Source organism: Megascapheus bottae, chromosome 4 (genome assembly GCF_031878675.1).
Source record: "Megascapheus bottae isolate mThoBot1 chromosome 4, mThoBot2.hap1, whole genome shotgun sequence".
Lineage (NCBI taxonomy): Eukaryota > Metazoa > Chordata > Mammalia > Rodentia > Geomyidae > Megascapheus > Megascapheus bottae.
Window position 1 is genome coordinate 65,942,287 of NC_143512.1, and position 18,620 is coordinate 65,960,906.

General features: G+C 37.9%; 1 protein-coding gene across 6 annotated transcripts in view; it reads right to left on the reverse strand.

Moving 5' to 3' along the window:
• Positions 1 to 1,025: 1,025 nt before the first annotated feature.
• Ttc23l (tetratricopeptide repeat domain 23 like) overlaps positions 1,026 to 18,620 on the reverse strand; it is a 32,954-nt gene continuing 15,359 nt past the window's right edge. For 3 of the 6 annotated variants that reach the window (XM_090332069.1, XM_090332068.1, XM_090332063.1), the window contains exons 8-13: positions 16,727 to 16,835; positions 13,948 to 14,075; positions 10,403 to 10,552; positions 9,437 to 9,534; positions 3,231 to 3,337; positions 1,026 to 1,096 (exon numbers count right to left, since the gene is read on the reverse strand). In XM_090332069.1, coding sequence (XP_090188195.1) covers positions 3,256 to 3,337; positions 9,437 to 9,534; positions 10,403 to 10,552; positions 13,948 to 14,075; positions 16,727 to 16,835 — 567 coding nt within the window. In that variant the 3' untranslated portion in view covers positions 1,026 to 1,096; positions 3,231 to 3,255. Of the gene's footprint in view, positions 1,097 to 3,126; positions 3,208 to 3,230; positions 3,338 to 9,436; positions 9,535 to 10,402; positions 10,553 to 13,947; positions 14,076 to 16,726; positions 16,836 to 18,620 lie in introns of those variants that run through there. The other 3 variants (XM_090332064.1, XM_090332066.1, XM_090332065.1) reach the window with 3 other exon arrangements.

Genomic DNA, 18,620 nt, shown 5'->3' on the forward strand with positions numbered 1-18,620 from the left:
CGCTAAAAAAAAGGCATGTAGTTCAGGGTATCTTTTTTTTTGCTTTTCTTCTATTTTCAGGGGTTAAAGTTTTTGTTGTTTTTTAATCTTTTGAGCATTTTTGGAAGGAGAGGGGGTCAGTCATGGAGCTTGAACTCTGAGTGTGGGTGCTGCACCTGAGCTCTTCAGCTCAGGCTACCATCCTACCCCAGTTCCATTTCTGGTTTTCTGGTGTTAATTGGAAATAAGTCTCATGAACTTTTGTGCCCAGGCAGTCTTTGAACCATGATCCTTAGATCTCAGCCTCCTGAGTAGCTAGGATTACAGACACGAGCCACTGGCACCCATTCTTATTTTAAAATGGGACTTAAAATCTAGTGTGGTGATCATATAGAACATCTCTTGGAAAATTACTATCTGTGATTCAGAGGGCTGTGTTTTATAGTGAGCAGTGTGACCTGGCACAAACCCCCTAATCTCTATAATCTTTCCTCTAATTTCTTTATAAAATAAGACCTTTTCTGATCTTAACACGTTATACCCAATCCAATCAGAGCAAATGTCTCAGAAGAATCAAACATTCCTCAGAAGGCAGTGTTAAACTCAGAGATAGTGACTTAAACCATTTCTTAATAATGTACTGAAACATTTCTCAATAAATTGTTTACATTTTGCAGAGATTAAACAAAAAACAGGACCAAGGATGAGGTCCAGTGACAGAACATTTGCCTACCAAACCGAGGTCCCAGTAAATGGTCTCCCTTAACAACAACAACAATAATTGGGACTAAAAACAAATTTAAATTTAGGGAACACAAGTAATATGGTTACAATTACACAAACTATAACAAAGCCCAGGTCTGAAAGATTTCCTTGAGATACAGCTCTGGGTTCGGATAGCACCTAGATACATTACCTGTCCCACTGCTAAGTAGACCTTTCTTCTCAAGAGTCCTTGGGGGAAAAAAAAGCAAAACCAAGAAAGCTCTTCAGCTTTTGCTCTGTCATGGCTGTCCATGTTGATAAATACATTTTTTGGTCTAGAATTTTGTTATCAATAAGATTGCCTTTATTGTTGGCTCTCTTGTACAAAGTTTCTCTGCTGATAATAGAAGACCTACAGGAAAGGAGAAAACCATTTGGATGTTTTTAGGCTTTGCTTTTTTGTTATTGTTGTTCATCCCTACCCAATCACTGCTTTATCTCAGCTAACAGGATGTTCTCAGGATGAGGTGCTATTTTCCTTTATTCTACCACATAACCATGTCTCTCCCCACCCCCACCCCCCAAATGCTGAGTCTTCTAACAGGTCTCCAAAATGAGACCAGAGTTTTGGGATTTCTCTAAGAAGATTATTAGCTATTTTGAGTAACATATCATACAGCCAGAGCCTACATGGGCTGAAAACTTTATTTATTAAACCATTACGACTTTTGGATTTCTGTTTTGCTTCTTCGACTTCACATTTGGCCCTAAACATGCAATCCTCTTGCTTCAAGCTTCTCAACACTGAGATTATAGGAATGTTCCTCCTATACCTGGCTTTTCAAGTGATTTCTTACCAACACAAAAGATTTAAGGCAAGCTAGCAGTGGCTCTCGCCTGTAATACTAGCTACTCAGGAGGCTGAGATCTGAGGATCAAGGTTCAAAGCCAGCCCAGGTACAAAAGGACCTGAGACTCTTATCCTCAATTAACCTCTAGAAAAAGTGAAGTGGGGCATGGTTCAAGGGTAGGATGGTAGCCTTGAGCTGAAGAGCTCAGGGACAGCCGGGTACAAGGGATAGCCGAGTACAAGCCCCATGACCCACCAAAAAAAAAAAAGATATAAGGCAAAGACTCCTTTTTAGTGATTAAAGAAAAAGAGGACCTGTTTTCTATGGTTCTATCTAAAGATTTTCACATACTGGAGGTGCATAACTGGAGTTAGAGGTAACTACTTTAGATTTTTGTGGTTGATGTTTAGTAAGCAAATCTGAGGCCTCTGGTGCATTGTCTACTAGAAGACTGCATGAACTATAAAAAATTATCTGTCATTTTAATTTTCTCAGTAAACCAAGAGACACTTCAATTCTAAATTCTTTAAAGCAAGTGAGCAAATTTCTGAAAAAGCCAAGATCAGGAGAACTAGAATTCAGCTTTGTGCCTACTTCAACCCTGGCCACCACACGGGGGCAGGCTTGCCCTTGTCTGAAACCCTCAGGTTACTAATAGGACAATTGAGTTCCAGTGTAGAATGTCTTCTTTGAGCTTCAAATGACCGTCAGACTCTCTTGTCTGTGATTTTATCTGTCTTCAGACGATAAGCTCTAGATCATGTTAGAAATGTTACCCAGCAAGATGCTTCCATACCATCTAGCTTTTGAAACTAACCAACCCTATCCCCATTGCCTTTATTCATGGTGGTATAACAAGAAGGTTAACAATGTCTTGAATCAAAGCTTCAGGGAACAAAAGTAGCTGTTACCTAGACTATTATTTCCAGGGGACTCTTACAGATAGATCATTTACAGACATAGTGCTATATTATCTCCACTTTATAAATGAGGAAACCAGATTCTAAGCTGGAAAGATGGAGGTTCCCAGATTTGAAATACTGAATCTTACTGTTTCCCAGGCTGAGCTTAAACTTCTGGGATCCAATGATGCTCTTGCCTCAATCTCCACATAGAACTATAGACATGTACTACCATGCCCTACTTAAGAGCTGTAGCTCTTGACCACCATGAATCATAAAGAATCATTATTTCATAGAGGTATGTTGAAGTCATATTTCTATGATCAGATAAAATAGCTCATTGGTGAGCTAGTCCATTATTCATAAAGACTTCATTATGGCCTGAAGTAGAACACGAATTCCTTACCAGACTACAAAATCATTTGTGTGCCCTCAGTCCAAATATATGTCTACACCCTTTGCTTTGAGCAAAACCAAACTTTAGTCTGTCTGCTTGTGTTTTAAAGATAGCGTGACGTTGTATGTGCAAACAAATTACTGACCATTTAAAACATTCAGGTATATGAAATGTGTTCTTGTAAAGATTTGTTTTCAAGATGCCAGTAGGAAAACTTAGTATATTCAAATATCCTGAGGAGTCCTTGGGAAAGAAATGCCTGTAGCTTCATCGACCCATTTTGAGTTTCTGCTTCAGTGTCTTCCTCCCTCAGGTAATCACTGCACATCCTCTGATTTGCCATTCCATACACTTCCTTATAGGAAATACGACCCTGTATCACAACAGCGTACTTACCATTCCTTCCATACACTGTCCTCCATCACGTCCTGCTGACTTTCAACATAGAAATCCTTCTTCCTGGAATGGCTTCTCTTTTCCATCTGTACAAATTCTTATTTGGCCTTCAAAAAATAGCTCACATGTCACCTGCTCTATGAAATGTTTTCCAGTTCCTACAGATCCCCTCTTCTTTTTGCTCACTGCACCCAGGTCTCTAGTCCAGAACTGATACTTTATATTTTATTGTATATGTTTGTCTCTTGCAGTAGAATGCTAGCCTTTAGGATAAATGATCATGTGTATGTATCTTTACTGCAGCTGGTATTTTGTAAATGCCCATCAAATGATGGTGGAAGGAAGGAATGAAGGTGAGGAAACTGAACTCAGCATGTCTAAGTGACAAAGTTACGTAACTTCCACAGCAGACGTGACATCATACAGGAGGTTCCCTGCCTCACAGTATAGTTTTCTTTTCTCTGAGTATCCCTAATAAACAGTAGGAGAAAAATATGAATGCAGCAGCTTGCGATCTAGTTTATGGAGCACCGATTTCTTTCTAAGTCTGGCTTGGCTCATGTAAAACTTACTGAACACATTACCTGCTTTGTTTTACCTTTATGCAATTCTCTATGGATAGAATTGTCCCAAATTTCCATTTCCAATCCATTTCCTTTCCTAACCCCTAAGCTCAAAAGAGGATGTTCCATTTTGTTCACAGGGTTCAAAGTCTACAACAATAAAGTTGATGAGACTGGTGGTTATCTTCATTGCTTTTCCTTTCTTCTTTTTTTTAATCATGTGTTGGGGCAGGGATTTGGGGCTTGGCTCAAAGCTGGCACTTTATCACTTGAGCAATATCTCTTCCTTTTAGCTCTCTGCTGGTTAACTGGAGATAAGAGTTTCATTGACTTTCCTGCCCAGACTGGTTTTAAATTGCAATCCTCAATCTCAGCCTTCTGAGTAGCTAAAATAACAAGCATGGGCCATTGGCACTCAACTCTTTTCTTTCTTGTGAAGAGACAAAAAAAGAGGTTAAGAGAGAGCTTCCATAGTTTAAGACCTATCAAAAAGTTATATCAAAATAACTTTCAGTATACTCTGCCCCAGAGATAGCTGAAAAGGGCAAAAATAAAATTGGTGCTCTCTACATGCATATATCCATTAAGACCAGATTAAAGGTAGAGTTGGTAAAGTAATATTTGTTAAGTATTTAGATAGGGGGTGCTATGTGCTTTATGTGAATAATCTCATTCACTCTACAATTCTTAGTGTATGTATGTGTATATATATATATATACACACACTGGAATACTTATTAGAGAAAACAGAGTTGGAAAAATTTAGTTACATTCTTCTACAACTAAAACTAGCCTATAATGAAAAGGGCATCTTTAATAGGTAATGAGGTCTTTAATCAGGTACTAGGAAAGTAGAAATCTCAAAATTTATTCTACTAATAATAGTTCATGCTAATGTTAGTGAAGTAAGGGAAGACTTTCCATTTGCCAATACAGTAACTTCTTAGGCATCATTCTCACATCCGCAATCATCTGTCTAACCATCCATTCATCTATCTACAGAACATCTATGAAAAGTTTCAAACGCAGATTATGAGCAGTATTTCAGGGTCACAAGTCATTGTTCTTCAAAAATGCCCATTAAAAATACAAAAATCAGCCAGATGGCTCATGCCTGTAATCCTAGGTACTCAGGAGGCTGAGATCTGAGGATTGCAGTTCAAAGCCAGCCTGAACACTAAAGACTCTTATCTCCAATTTAAAAACTGGAAGTGGGGCTGTGGCTCCAGGGGTAAGGTGGTAGCCTTGAGCTGAACAGCTCAGGGACAGCGCCCAGGCCCAGAATCCAAGCCCCATGACTGACAGGAAAAAAAAAAGAAAGAAAGAAAAAAAATTAAAGAATCAGCTCACACCTGTAATCCCAGCTATTCAGGAGGCTGAGATCTGTGGATCTCGGGCAGGAAAGTCTATGAGACAAATTAATCACAGAAGTGGTTCTGTGGCTCAAGTAGTAGAGAGCACTACCCTTGAGCAAAAGGAGCTCAGTGCCTAGGCCCAGAATTCAAACCCCAAGATTGAAGGGTAGGGAGGGGAGGAGATAGAATCAACAACCAGTCCTACAAATACTATACAGAGTAGGCTGATTTTCCTCATACTTGGGCTGGGTTTTTATTATTTTTCATTACCACTAATAACAGGCTAAACATGGTATTTTAAAATAGGGTACTAGTGGCTCATGCCTATAATCCTACCTACTCTGAGGCTGAGATTTGAGGATCGTAGTGCAAGAGCAAACCAGGCACTGAAGACTATGAAACTTTTTTTTTTTTTTTTTTTTTTTGCCAGTCCTGGGCTTGAGCTCAGGGCCTGAGCACTGTCCTTGGACTTTCTCAAGGCTAGAGCTCTACCACTTGAGCCTCAGCACCACTTCTGGCTTTTTTCTATGTATGTGGTACCAAGGAATAGAACCCGGGGCTTCATGCATGCTAGGCAAACACTCCACCACTAGGTCAAACTCCCGGCCCGACTGTGAAACTTTTATCTCTAATTAATCTCCAAAAAGTCAGAAGTGGAGTTGTGACTCAAATGATAGAGCACTACCCTTGAGCTACAATGTTCAAGGACAGCTCTCAAGCCAAGTTCAGGATCAATCAGTATATACACACACACACACACACAAAAGGTACTTCATCCTGCAAATTGATTAATTTTGTTTGACATTAGAAATCTCTTTTTGTGTTTATTAGCCTTTTGCAGTTTCACTATAACAATGGAACTGATTGCTACATCTTTAAAACTTTCACCTTTCCTTTCTAATCTTCTTTTTACTCATCTAATCCTGCTTCATGTCTCTAAATTATATAATAATGTTATAATAAATAACATTTCACAGAAGCTCAGTGCCTGCCCTACATTAAACTTTTAAAATAGAGGTCAATTATTATTTTTATTTTGATAGATAATGAAAGTAAAACTTAGGAAGTCTTTCTTACTTTAAAATTGAGTGTCAGGGCTCTGTTACCAAATCACCACAGTGTATTGCATCCGAAATAAGTATGCGTGTTCTCCAAATTTCTTTGCTAATTCTTGTTATTTCACAAATACTTGTTTCATAGGTTATCTTATTCATTTTATCAACATCAGAATCTATTTCCTGAGTTTCATCTCAGCAGCCAGCAGACATTGTCAAGTGGATGTATGGCAGGTATTTCTACCAAAACACATCCAGTGTGAGAATCACTGTCTTCCTAAGTCCAGGTCATCTTTCCTTCCCACTGCTGTCACAGTTAATATTTGAAAGCTAGCACCTAAATCCGTTCTAAACTCTCTAATGCAGTACATAAAAGTTCCACAAAAGATTGCCCCCCCCACCCTCCTTTCCAAGCTCCCTTGCAGCATGTTCCTGGCATGTATTTTAAATTACAACTCCTCAAGCTTATTTGCATTTCCTTAGAAATCTGGGGCCAGGAGTGGGGCTCCCGCAAGACACAGTACTTTCCCTGAGTACGCACCCCAGCACTTCCAAAAAAAAAAAAAAGATATATCAAATATCTCCAAGATACTATTTTTTAAATGCTGCTTGGCATAGCTGCTGTGGGTTTCTTTTCCGCCTGCTGATACCATATTCTTCATCTAGTTAAAGGAACTGTCTCCTAGCCACACCCACACACAGTTTCTACCCATACATTCCTAGCTCACAATTTATTCCTTGTCATTTTTTGGCTTGCTATTAAAGGCTTAGTATAGACTAAATTGTAATTTGGTCACACGTGTCTGTTCATCCTGAAAAGATCTATCTTAAATCTAGTTCATAGGAGGAACTAGAAATACTCTAATGCTTAAAACTTGATGTACATTTTTTTTCCGTCATGGAGCTTGGACTCTGGGCCAGGGCACTGTCCCTGAACTACTCAGCTCAAGGCTACCCCCCTATCCCTGGAGCCACAGCCCAACTTCCAGTATTTTCTACTGGTTAATTGGAGATGAGAGTCTCAGTCTTTAGTGTCCGGGCTGGCTTTGAACTGCAATCCTCTGATCTCAGCCTCCTGAGTACCTAGGATTACAGGCATGAGCCACCACACCTGGCTGATTTTATCTTTTTAATGGACAGTTTTGAAGAACAATGATTATACACACATGTCCTGTGACCCTGAAATACTATTCATATTCTGCCTTTTGAAACCTTTCATAGATGTTCTGTAGATAGATGAATGGATGGTTAGACAGATGATTGCGGATGTGAGAATGATGCCTAAGAAGTTATTATATTGGCAAATGGAAAGTCTTCCCTTACTTCACTAACATTAGCATGAACTATTTTTTAGTAGGATAAATTTTGAGATTTCTACTTTCCTAGTACCTGATTAAAGACCTTCGATTCACTCATTACCTATTAAAGTCGCCCTTTTCATTACAGGGTAGTTCTAGTTGTAGAGGAATGTAAGGATACTGCTCTGCCCCTTGAGCCACAGTGCTACTTCCAGTTTTCTAATGGTTAATTGGTGATAAGAATCTTGTAGTCTTTAGTGCCCAGGCTGGCTTTGAACTGCAATCTCAGATCTCAGCCTCCTGAGTAGCTAGGATTACAAGCATGAACCACCTCACTCTGCTTGATGTACATTTTTTATTTAGATAAAGTTTGACTAGACAACTTCAGAATTTATTTCCCAATCTTAAGAGTGCTTTTATGTCTTTTCTAGACACTAAAATCTTATGATAGGCCCTTGCAACCAACTATCATTTAACCTCGAAATCCGTGGCAATGTCAAGAGACCATTTCTACTTCAACTTCTTTTCAGAGACTTTGAAGTCAAGAATTTAAGTTGCTGGCAAGGAAAGTCCAGTGAGTATTGTCACTGAGTTCCTGGAGGAGGTGGGGTAGAGAGCACACAAGAGCACACTGGAAAACTAGCAGAGTTCCAGGACATCTGGGATTGATTATTCCAGCAAGATGCCAAAGCAAAGAACAATTCTTATACTGCATTTTGACATCTGGGCTTTGGCAGCTATTCCTATGGCTGTGATTAGCATTTCTTGAGGAATGAGATATGGACTTGTTTCAAGGAAAGGGAAACCTTTATTAACTCAACTTCTGCTACAGAAGAGTCATTCCAAGGACTCTTCTTTTCCCCTTATAAGGACTTTCTTGGTAGTACTAAATCTCATCACTAACAGAGAGAAGAATTAAAGACCTGTATTACAATCTCAGCTGTCTCATCCTAGAAAAGGTAGCCTGAGCAAATCAGTTCTCACCTGACTCTGGATCCTAACCTGACATCCTAACCTGACTCTTGGCATAGGAAATAATGTGATCTCTGACAAACCACTTTTCTAATGAGCCTCACCTTCTTTATCATCAAAATGTAGACATCAGTAAATCACATAGAGTTATTCATTTTAAGTAAACGCCGTGTCTATAATATTCATCTTACAGTTCCTGAAAGAGCATGTGTTCTCCACATGTCATCAAAGTGTCTTCCTCGTCCTCCTTCGCAGAACAATGACTTTTACGTTCAAAGCAATAGTTCAGAATATTTGAAATCATGGATATTTGTTAGTATTATCATATGTTATATGTTCAACAATTTGAATCTCTAAACTTCAGAGTCAGGTGAGAATCCAGTCCTTAAGTATGCCTTTTAACATAAAATACAGTGACCCATAGAAACCTCTTATTTAAATTCTGACATGATCTTTAGTACCTCAGAAAGAGAATCACATTACCTTTGTATCATTTTGATATCGAGAAGAATTGTGCATTTGAGACCTGCCAGGCTCTGATCTAACTGCTGCATTATGTATGATTTCATTTGCCCAGGAAACACATTTAAGAAAAGAATTACTGATGCATAACGAGGGATACTATATAACTTTACCCAGGCTAGAGAGCTGGGATCTGCAATCTGAGTTTTGAATCCAGCCTATTATCCTTCATATTATAAGGTATACTGCCTGCAGAGAGCATATTTTAGGGTCAGAGAGACCAGCATTACAATCCCAGCTCTGTCAGAATCTCTACTGCATAGTAATAAAAAGGGGATTTTTAAGATGTGATCAATTTGGGGTTCAAATCTTACCATAGTGTGTAGCTAGGTGATTTCTGACAAGATACTCCTTCCTAACATGGGTCTTTCAAAGAGAGCATATAGAATTTCATTCTTTGAACTCATGATTAAAAAAAAGAAAGACTTCTATGGGACTCACCTTAGATGTGGGTCAAATAGATAGGGCTGTATGTAAGATGGGCTGACGGAATTCTCCAAGGTCATCTTCTCTTCCTCCTCTCTAGCCTGGTGAATCTGCTGAGAAGGGATGACTGTGAGCCAGCACTGATGAATGCAGTCAGGCCCTAACTCCTACCCAGTAATGAAGCCCCTCTTGGTTAGAAGGCTCTCAGGAGGAGCACAGGACCCTTTAGAGTCACACTTACTTGTATCCAAATCACCAGGACTCAGTGGATTTAGGCAAATTCCTTGACAAAACACCAGGCTCCTTTCTGTCAAATGAGAGCTTTCACATAAGGTGTTTATGAGCTTAAATGAAATCTTTTTAACTGGACCAAACTCAATTTTAGGTATTTAGTATGCACTCAATACATTTTCTTTCATCTTAGAAGTGAACAGTTCTAGGTCAAAGTCATGGTGACGTGAACAAACATCAATGGTATGTCAAGGCTAAAGTATAAGGCATGGCTGCATAAAATATTCTCTTTGGCTTAAATACTAAGCCAGGCTCCAGTGGCCTATACCTATTATCCTAGCTACTACAAAGGTGAAATCTGAAGGTAGCCCAGGCAGGGAAATTCATATGACTCTTATTTCCAATGAATCACCAAAAGCCAGAGGTGGAGATGTGGGCCACATGGTAGTGGGCCAACTTTATGTGAAAGAAATTGAAGGACAGGGAAAAAAGAATCAGAACAGGCTCTTATGTTACTAAGTCTGGAAGAGACAGGAATGGAAGGGGAAAGATAAAGACAAAATGAGAAAGGAAAAGGAAAGATGAAAGGAGGAGAAAGGACAAGGAAGACAGAGGAGATAACAGGATGGGAAGAGGAAGAGGAAAGGGAAGAAGAAAGACAAAGGGGGGGACACATCATTCCACACATTTTTCTTAATAAATCAGGAGAAAATATTATAAAACCAGCCAGAGTCATTTTCCTTAGCTCACCTTCCTTAGCATCTGAATTGCCTTTCTGATTTCTCCTTTGGGGAAACAGATCCTGGACATATTATAAAGAGTTTCAGCCACTTTTTCATTACAAACACCATAGTTGATGATATATGACTTGAGCGAAGCCTTTAGCAGTCTGTAAGCTCCCTAAGGGATAAAAAAAAAACTTTTAAATAAAATCAGATGGCAATTATATGTATGAGTTCTATTGAAGAGGTTTTCTACCTCGAATGGTATAACCCCTCCAGAAGAGTCAGGTATGATGAGTCACCCAACTGATATGTTTTTATTAAGAATTAAAATTTCAAAGTTTTTAACTAATGATAGTTACTTCATATGTAAAATATTACTCAGTCTTCATAGTTATTCTGTGAGATAGGAGCTGTTAGTATGCTCACTTTACAGAGGAAGGAAAGAGCATTAATATAAACTAAGGATCTTGCCCAAGATCATGCAACCCTATGATAGACAATGTTAACTCTATGGGACTGAGTTCCATAATGATCATTCTTATTTTCAGACTTTTTTTCATGTGAAAATGCGTAGATCTTCAGAAAAGGTGAAGAAGAGTAAAAACAAAAAATAAAAATTTTACTAAGACTCATAAATGGGCTAGCATGTTCCCACGTTTTCTTCATTATACTTTCTATATCACATATATGCACCCATACACATATAAATATATAGAGATGAACAGGTATGCATACATATTTGTTGACAATAGATTGTAGTCATTTTTACCTCTAAATATTGAAACACATGTCTTCATTGGACAAGGATATTCTATATAATTACAATAACATTAATTCACATCAACACAATACTATTCACCTAATAAATTCTCCATACATGAATTTTCCAATGTTTCCAATAAAAACAGTTTAATATCTAATTAAGAACCATACGTTGCAGACAGACAGGGGTCCTGCCCTCATGGACCAGTCCAAAGCTCTGCATATAGTTTAAGTTCAGAGCCAGGTGGCCCTCAGACCCTTCCATGTTTTTGTGAAGGAGGTCTAGTGTGAAGGACCCTGCAAGGTACTGCTCACAGTTGTTGTCAGAAATAACACACCAGTGGTTTTTCCCATAGCATAACAAGTATAAATTATGAAATTCTGACCAAGCTTCAGAGAGTATAAAAAACAATATTAATCTATGCCACTGAGATCTCTAAACCAACAGATAGTATCAAAGCACCAGGGGAAAAATACTGAAAATCACTAGAAACGTTCTACCTTCTACCAGTTCTAGCTAAATTAGAAGAAAAAGAAACGATCTGTTAAAAAACTTTGAATATGCTATAAAAATGTTCCTTCATAGAAATAAATTCTTACTGTATACCTACACCCCTATTATTCATATATTTTTATTGTAATTAATAGAAGGGTTACATTATATTCACCAGATAGAAGGTGAATTACTTCACAAACATTGATACCCTTTTTCATGTCTTGATTCCCATTTCCTTCCCTCCACCCCCACCCCTCATCTTGTATTCCCCCCTTCCCTATCCTATTTCAAATAACCAAATAAGCATATATACAATATATTAGATAACAAGGTAAAATACTGTAACAATATGTGATAACCAAGGGACAGCAAAAGAGATGAGAGATAACATAGTACATTAAGGACAACAATCACTCATATATGGCTTTTGTTTCTGTATCTGGAAGTCCTTTCATTTAGCATCATACGATATGGCCTTGTGTATCTAGATTTTTGTTCTATTGTAAATCTCTGCTAGGAGAGCCCAAGGTTTCTACTGATTAGGACAAATGAGTGAAACCATTGAGCCTATGTTCCTTTGAGTCTGGCTTACTCAATATGATTTTTTCTAAGTCTTTCCATTTCCTTACAAAAGGGGTGATGTCGTTCTTTCTGACAGCAACATAGAATTCCATTGTGTATAAATACCACATCTTGTTGATCTACTCATTAACTGAGGGTCATCTGGGTTGGTTTCATATCTTTGCTATGGTAAAAAGTGCTGCAATGAACATCATTGTGCTAGTGGATTTAGTATGCCTTGTTTCTGGATGATTGGGTAAATGCCAAGTAGTGGAATTGTTGGGTCATAGGGGAGCTCTATGTTTAGTCTTTTGAGGAACTGCCATACTGCTTTCCATAGTGGTTGAACCAGTTTGCACTCCCACCAACATTGTAGTAGTGATCCCTCCTGGCCACATCCTCTCCAGCATCTGTTATTAGATTTCTTGATCCTGGCCAATCTAACTGGAGTGAGGTGGAATATTAGAGTTGTTTTGATTTACATTTCTTTTATGGCCAGAGATGTCGACCATTTTTTCATGTGTCTATAGGCCATTCTTATTTCTTCTTCAGAGAAGACTCTCTTTAAGTCTTTGTCCCATCTTTTAATGAGATAGTTATTTCTTTGGAGATTAGTTTGGGAGTGATTCAATTTTTTGAGCTGTTGATATATTTTAGATATGAGGCCATTGTCTGTTTTATGGCTATAGTGAAGAGCTTCTCCCACTCTGTAGGCTTTCTAGTTAATTTGCTAGCTATGTCCTTTGCCATAAAGAAGCTCTGCAGTTTAATGCAGTCCCACTTATCCAGACTTTCTCTGATTTGTTGTTTCTGGGTCCTTATTAAGAAACTTTCAACCAGTGCCAAGATCTAGTGTATCTCCTACTCCTTGTAAAGTTTTCAGTGTATCTGCTTTTACCTCTATGTCTTTGACCCATCTGGAGTTAATCCTACTACACCCCTATTTTTAAGCTGTTTTTGATGATTAATGAGATTGTGTAAGTTTACCTGTTTCTCATTTACCTGAGGAAATGTAGATTGCTTTTGTCATATTAAAATCACACAGATCTCATGATGGACCCAAGTTTCACTATGCTTACATTAAGGTCAGGGCAAAAGTTTTTGAGTAATAACAGAGGCTCGTGGAACTTCTAGGTAAAAAATATCATCAATAAAAACCATTTTTTCTGCCAGGCATGGTGGCTCACACCTATAATCCTACATATTCAGGAGGCTGAGATCTGAGGATCATGGATCAAAGCCAGCCCTGGCACTAACATCCATGAGACTCTTATCTCCAGTTAACCATTAGAAAAATGGAAGTGGTGCTATGGCTCAAGGGGTAGGACAGTAGCCTTGAGCTGAAGAGCTCAGGGACAGCACCCAGGCTCAGAGTTCAAGTCCCATGACTGACAAAAAACAAGCAAACAAAAAGGCATTTTTCTATTTATTTTTAAATTTGGAAAGCAAAGTAGTACTAGTAATTCCTGAAAATCAAGACTGAAAGGGAAACATCGTCATAAAAGAAAAGATGGCTGCTAGACTCAAAGGTAGAAACCAGTCCTGGATTTGAAAGAATGTATGTGTTGAAATATAAGACAATTTTTTTTAGCAATATCGTAAGCAGCACCCAGCCCTGTGTTAGTCCTATTTCACCCGGCATTTGTCTAAACTCTGATTTCTGCAATATGAAATGAAATGTGAAATGAAAATGCTGTTTAGATCTAATGTGAACAAACTAGCAATTGGGTTTATGAGTTGATCCTATTTACCTGTTTATTCCCATTTTGAACAAGCCATTTACAGAATTCTTCAATGGTTGCCAAGGTTTCACAATCCTCTGGTCCCAGTGTTGCTTTATATGCACTGATACTTTTTACAAAATATATCTCAACAGCATCTGGAAAAATGAAGATGATTATGTAAGGGAAACTGCCAACCTTCACAAATGTCTATTATCAGCTTTTGCTCAAATGTTATTTTCATGTTTAAACTCTTAATTATCACTAAACTATGAACCAAGATTCTAACACAAGAATGTTTGGGAGAGATATTCATACCATATCCAAACTAATAGTGATGGTCTTTTTTTTTTTGCCAGTCCTGGGCTTGAGCTCAGGGCCTGAGCATTATTATTGGACTTTCTCAAGGCTAGAGCTCTACCACTTGAGCTCCAGCTTTTTTTTATGTATGTGGTACTGAGGAATCAAACCTGGGTCGTAGTGCATGCTAGGCAAGCACTCTACCACTAGGCCAAACTCCCGATACGTCTAGCTTTCTCTAAGTGTATATGTGTGTGTTATCATGAATGATTAATGGGTTCCTTTTGAATGCTTTCTTCATCTACTGATATCATCATGTAAGTTTTTTCCCCTATTAATGTGATGCATTAGTTAGTATTCAAATGTTAGCCTTGGGTACCTCCATAAATCCCTCTTACTATAGTATATAATTAACTTTCATACACTGAGTTAAATTTGTTGCTATTTTGTTGAGATTTAGTTTTTTGTTTCTACATTCATAAGTAATATTGATCAGCAGTCTCTTGTTTTGCCTGATTTTGGTTTGCTTTTGGTTTTGTTGTTGCTTCATTTTTTCAATATACAGGCCTATTCCAATGACTTATATATGAGTTTTGGCAAATTCTATTTTTATAGAATTGTCCTGTTTCATCTAGATTGTGAAATGTGTGAGCCTTAAGTTTTTCATAAAATTCTTTTATCTTTTAATGTCCCTGGCATCTTTGGGTTGTTTGTTTTCTGTGTCTATACTAGGACTTGGACTCATGGCCCACGCACTGTCCCTTTCATACTTCATTCAAGGCTGCTGCTCTACTACTTGAGCCACAGCTCCATTTCCAGATTAATTAGGGAAAAGAGTTGCATGGACCCTCCCGACTAAATATTTTCACACCTTTGAAAATAAAACTATAAACACTAGATCAATCTATATCACTGAAATCTCACATTGCTCTTCTTCTAAATCAACAGATACGTGGTGGCCACAAGGGAAAAAATGTTACAAATCAGTACAAGTACTAATTAAAATAGAAGAAAAACAAAGTGCTATTATTAGTAAAAATGTTTAAATATGATATAAAATGTCTTTATTTATAGAAATAAATTCTTACTGTATGCCTATCCCCCTCCTTTGAAACTTGTTGTTGGATAACCAATGAGATCATGTCGTTTTACCCATGCTTCTCATTTACCAGGAAATAATCAGAGTATTTATGCTTGCACACTAAAAAGTGCTGTAGAAGCTGGGCACAGTGGCTCATGCCTGTAATCTTAACTACTCAGGAGGCTGAGATCTGAGGATTGTGGTTCAAAGCCAGCCCAGACACTAAAGAAACATGATACTCTTATCTCCAATTAACCTCTAGAAAATTGGAAATGGAGCTAAGCTCAACAGGTAGGGCGGTAGCCTTGAGCTGAAGAGTTCAGAGACAGTGCCCAAGCCCAGACAGAGTTCAAGCACTATGACCCATAAAAAAATTAAATTAAAGCATCTACAAACTGAAAAGCAACGTTTATTTTACATCATGAGAATATGAGCATAAAAATTAGGATAAAAATGCATTCTTCATTTTTTTTACATTCACTCTCTTATCTATCTGTCTTTCTGTCTGTCTACTATCACCTTCTCCCATCCAGCTGGAAATAACATACATCAAAACTGATTATAGGGCCGGGAGTTTGGCCTAGTGGTTAAAGTGCTTGCCTAGCATGCACGAAGACCCGGGTTCGATTCCTTGGTACCACATACATAGACAAAAGCCAGAAATGGTGCTGAGGCTCAAGTGGTAGAGTGCTAGCCTTGAGAAAGTCCAAGGACAGTGCTCAGGCCCTGAGCTCAATCCCAGGACTAGCAAAAAAAAAAAACTGATTATATTTATAAACAAAAGAAAAAATGTTTTTAAATGTTCAGAAAATTTCTTCATAAATTCCTAAATTCCTTCGCTCAAGCCAGCTAAGAATAATATATATATTGTCTTCCCTCACCAATTCACTTGTGTTTTTCCCAAAGTCATGTGCCTTCAAAAGGTTGACCTTGCCAGACAAAGAAATATTGCTGAGGGACAAATTAATCACCTTCCTTTCCTCTAGAAGCCCCAGTATCTCAGATATAGGTCAAGAAAATTCTAACTGCCCAAACCATCTCTCCTATAAGTCAGAGGAAACAAATCAAATAGATTAAGGAAGGAAGAGGGAAGAGGAGACAATGTTTCCTTCTGAATTTCCTAATCAATTAATGATAGTATTTTTTATCCTCTATTTTAGCACATTCAACATATATAAGATCTCTGTAGATTTTGTGATGATAAATTCTGTTGAGATTCTAAGGGAATGAAAGAAGTAGAAGTCCGTTTTGATGATGGGACAATTTGGAAGAATTGCCATCATCCAGGTGTAAATTCCTGTTAAATTGACTTTGAACAAAATTATAAACTGCTCCAATTTGTGTAGGTAGCCATAACTTTGTTACTCACTAATGTACATTACACCTGTCACTGGTTAGTGATAGTAACTTAAGGCTACTTCTACCTACCCCTGTGCTGAGGCTCTCCAGACATGGCATATGCTTTGGCAAGTAATGCACTCACTTCTCCAGTTTGGGGGCTATTTTCAGTGAATGAAGAAACACAGATAGAATATGCCTGGAAGACAAGAAAACAATGACAAGGTAAGAATAGATGACCATGTTTCACTGGTAATTTTCACAGAATTGCTAGTTGAGAGCCGATATTGAGCTTACAGAAATGGATGACAGATAAGCCTCAGTCCCAGCTCCAAGTCACTTCCTAGTTGTGAGTCCTGAGCAAGTCATTTTGTTGAGCATATATGTTTCTTACTACTTAGGATTTAGAAAGATTAAATGAATTGCAAATGCAAATGCAATACCCACCGTGTGGTAAATTCTCAATCAATAATATTTAGTATTATTTTACTAGGTTTCCAAGCATTTGCCATTATAACCTTATCACCGACTCAAAGGTATCAAAGGTCAGAAAACATGGATTAAGAGCCACACTACCAGACCTCCTACCGCAGCTCACTCACCACAGGTATATAGACCAGGAACTTTCTGATCCTCTTCAAATCAGAACAGAAAATGGAGATGATAAAATAATTGTCACAAACATCGTTGTATATATTGAATAAAATAATACATGCAAAATGTTTTGTATACCACCTGGCAATTCATAAGCATTAGACAAGTATAAAATATAATTATTAGGGCCAGGAGTTTGACCTAACGGTAGAGTGCTTGCCTATAATGTACGAAGCCCTGGGTTCCATTCCTTGGTCTTCACATACACAGAAAAAGCTGGAAGTGGTGCTATGGCTCAAGTGTCACCAGACTTGAGAAAGCTCAAGGACAGTGCCCAGGCCCTGAGTTCAAGCCCAGGACTGTCAAAGAAAAAATTTAGAGAGATATAATTATTACCATTACTTGTGCTAAAATAGAAGGAACTCAGTTTAAAAGAGTGAAAATATCTAGTCCATACCTACCAGCAAGAAAAGAACCATCTCACCTAACCTTTCAGAGGCCAAAGTTTGTGAGGCATTTCAAGGACCTGAGGGGGCAGCACTTGGAAGCTAAGACCCAAAAGAGAGTTACTCTACAGACTGTAGGATGTGAGTTCAAATCTCTGCTTTGCCACTTGTTAACTATATTACTTCAACTGAAGTAATTATAATGCTTCGTGCTTCTTATATCTTTTAGAGGAGACAAAATAATGATGCTATTTCATTGAGCTATTTCTGGATTAAATGACTTACACTGTCTCAAAGTACACATTGTAAAAACATTCCATAAATTTGAACACTTATTTTGGTGGTGTTGGTAAACACTAATATTTATTGTTTTACTCCTTAAGATCTGAACACTACATTAAGCAAGTCTTGAATTCAAAACCCAGACTAGCTTTTTAGGCCAAGACTGGCCTGTTATCAAAAAAGCATTTCTAATTTGCTTCCATGGAATGATTGATGCATATGACCTTGGACTGTGAAAATTTTCCACAATGCCTTTTCTATGGCATCTGTTTTTACATATATGATTGGGCTGCATTGAAATGTCTTTACATTTCTACAAGAAATGAAGCCATGTGCTCTACTTGTGGTTATGGGACACAGTAGAGCCACAAGCAGGCAATCCTGTTTAGATGAGAGGAAAGGTGAAATGAAGAGCAGTTTGAAATACACAATACATAAAAGCATCCTAAACTGTTTTCATAAGATCCAGTCAACATTTTTTCTTAGGTTTTATTTTGATCTCTTCTTAGCATTTGTCAAGTAAACATTTGTCAAGTTGAAATACCCTTTTGTTAGTCTAACCTTAGGTTTGGAAATACAACCAGCTAGATTGACTTAAAGGGTAAACAACAGCATTATAGCAGAATATCATGGTTTTTCATTTTAAAGGTCCCCTGTGTTGT